Raw genomic sequence first — 2277 nt, forward strand, 5'->3', positions numbered from 1 at the left:
TTATGCATTTAATAACATATATTAATTTAAATCTTCTAAAATAAATAATATTTTCGAAATTAAATCTTGGAATTAATCTTAAATTTATTTAAAAATATATTTTCAAATTAGTTTTTACAAAAATAAGATTTGATGGGTCCAAAAATGTATGGAATAAATTTAATAAAATTTTCAAATTTTAAGAGGTGCGCCCCCAATCCAGAAGTAGAGGGAAATTACCAAAGAAATTCCCAAAACAAAGCGAAACTGATCGAAACAGAACAGAAGCGAGCGGAGGAGGAAGAGCTTCTTGCATCCACATTTACTGCTCTCCATTTCTTCTTTAGGTATCACTCTCACTCTTTCAATATTATTATTCATCTCTAATTTTGATTTTACTTTAACAACCCATTTTCTCAAACCCTAAAAATTTCAAACTGTTTTCTTCTTTCTTTAGGAACTAAAAGTACTAGTTTTAATTTTATATGCAGGTTAACATTAATTAACTAAAAATGGATAGAAACGAGATAGTTAAATCCACTAAGAAGTTCAGTTGCTCTGATTCAGACTCAAATAGTACTCAGAGTTGTAAACTGATTTCAAAGCCATTTCTCCCTGAAGACGTAATGTTTAATGTCCTTACTCTTGTTTCCATAAATTGTTTGATTAACTCTGGAAGATATGTTTGTAAAACTTGGGCTGCCACTATTAGAAGCTTCGGTTTTGCTGAAGCGCATGAACGCCGTGCAAGTTCTAAACATGGTCTTTATGTTGAAAGTTTGGCGACAGGAATTAGTTCCTATTTCTTGGAATTCAAAAATGATGACATGAATGGTGAAATTGAAAGGTTTGATCTCGGAACACCTCAAGGAATGGGAGATATAATTGCTAGTTGTGATGGCATATTGCTTTTATCAAATATTTCTAGGCAAGTATTTGCGGTGAACCCCATTATCAAGTGTTGGCTTAGAATTCCTTCTTTTCCCAGTTCTCTGCAACTTGAACAGATGAACATTAGGTGCCAATGTACTATAGCACATGTTCCTCTCACTTCCGAATTCAAGGCGTTTCTTGTGGATGTACTTGAGATTTCGGGTTCTGCTTGGTTTGTTTTTTATGTGCTGAGAATTGGAATAGATAACTCATGGAAAGAGATAGCTAGAAGAGAAGCTCCACTTAACCACTATTTTTTTTGGGAACCAATATATAGTGGAGCTAATGATCTTTACTGGATAACAATTGATGAGGTGATTGTGATCGACGTTGACAAGGAAATTATTGTACGTGGATATCCACTTCCCGATGAGTCAATGCTTGATGGCTCGCTTCCAGTGTATTTATGGATGGAAAATCGCCTTTCTTGCATTGCCTATAAAGATTTGTCTCAATCATATAAAATCTTTATTTTTGATTTTGATTCAGAAAAATGGTGCCTTTATCATGAGATTGGACCTTTTGATTATGTTGCTGCTTGTGCTCAATCGCTTCATGTTTTGTTCGTGACATTCCGATTGTGGATCAACTATCAAATTATCTTTCAGGTAGCAATTAATCAAAGCCCAATTGGAAATATACCTCCCAGCCCAAAAAGCATGCATCTTGGTTACAATATCAAAACCAGACAACTCATGAAAATTGAGGGCATTGATGAAGGCAATGTTGAGGTATGGCTTCATAGAAACAGTCTAGTTTCATTGCCATGAACTCCGAGATAGTTATGATCTTCTTCAACTCTTCCAAATGGTCGATTATAGCGTGTCACGCCGTTTCTTGAAAACTAATCAACCTATCAGGACGAGAAAAGTCATTATGGACCCATGTGGATACTCGAGGTCAGGTGACGACATTTTGATCATAATTTGGTTTTAGTATTTATGAGATGTTTGGAAATGGGGTTATGCTTTTTTCGTTCCTCTATTTTCTCCATCATTTTATGTTTGTATTCTTTCCTTTTGTTGTTTAATCTGTTGTGGATTAAACAATTGGATTTTCTGCACATGACCTGAAATTGGTATGAACTATATTCATGAGTTTGTAATTGCCTAACATTAGTAGATTTTTCTCAATTTGTATTCAAGGTCTGATTTGACTATTATGCCATTGTCTAAGTCATGCTGCTTATAGATTTTTTAATGGTATAATTGTATAGAAACTAAAGAATGATATGTATGGTGCAAATGTATAAAGATTAAAGTCTTCATTCCTTGAACTTTTGACTCATTGAACTTTCTTTAGATGAATCATGAAAAGTATTGTTCCATTGAAATCTGCAATTTATGTTATAAAGGCATTTTCAGG

At 33.8% G+C, this 2277-nt stretch overlaps 1 protein-coding gene across 1 annotated transcript; it reads left to right on the forward strand.

Annotated features, from left to right (window-relative positions):
• Nucleotides 1-204: 204 nt before the first annotated feature.
• On the forward strand, nucleotides 205-2277 carry LOC131618054 (uncharacterized). The gene is made up of 2 exons (XM_058889318.1): nucleotides 205-326; nucleotides 471-2277. Exon 2 carries the CDS (start codon nucleotides 492-494, stop codon nucleotides 1680-1682), a length of 1191 nt encoding a protein of 396 aa, XP_058745301.1. The 5' UTR covers nucleotides 205-326; nucleotides 471-491; the 3' UTR covers nucleotides 1683-2277.

Source organism: Vicia villosa, linkage group LG7 (genome assembly GCF_029867415.1).
Source record: "Vicia villosa cultivar HV-30 ecotype Madison, WI linkage group LG7, Vvil1.0, whole genome shotgun sequence".
NCBI classification, from domain to species: domain Eukaryota; kingdom Viridiplantae; phylum Streptophyta; class Magnoliopsida; order Fabales; family Fabaceae; genus Vicia; species Vicia villosa.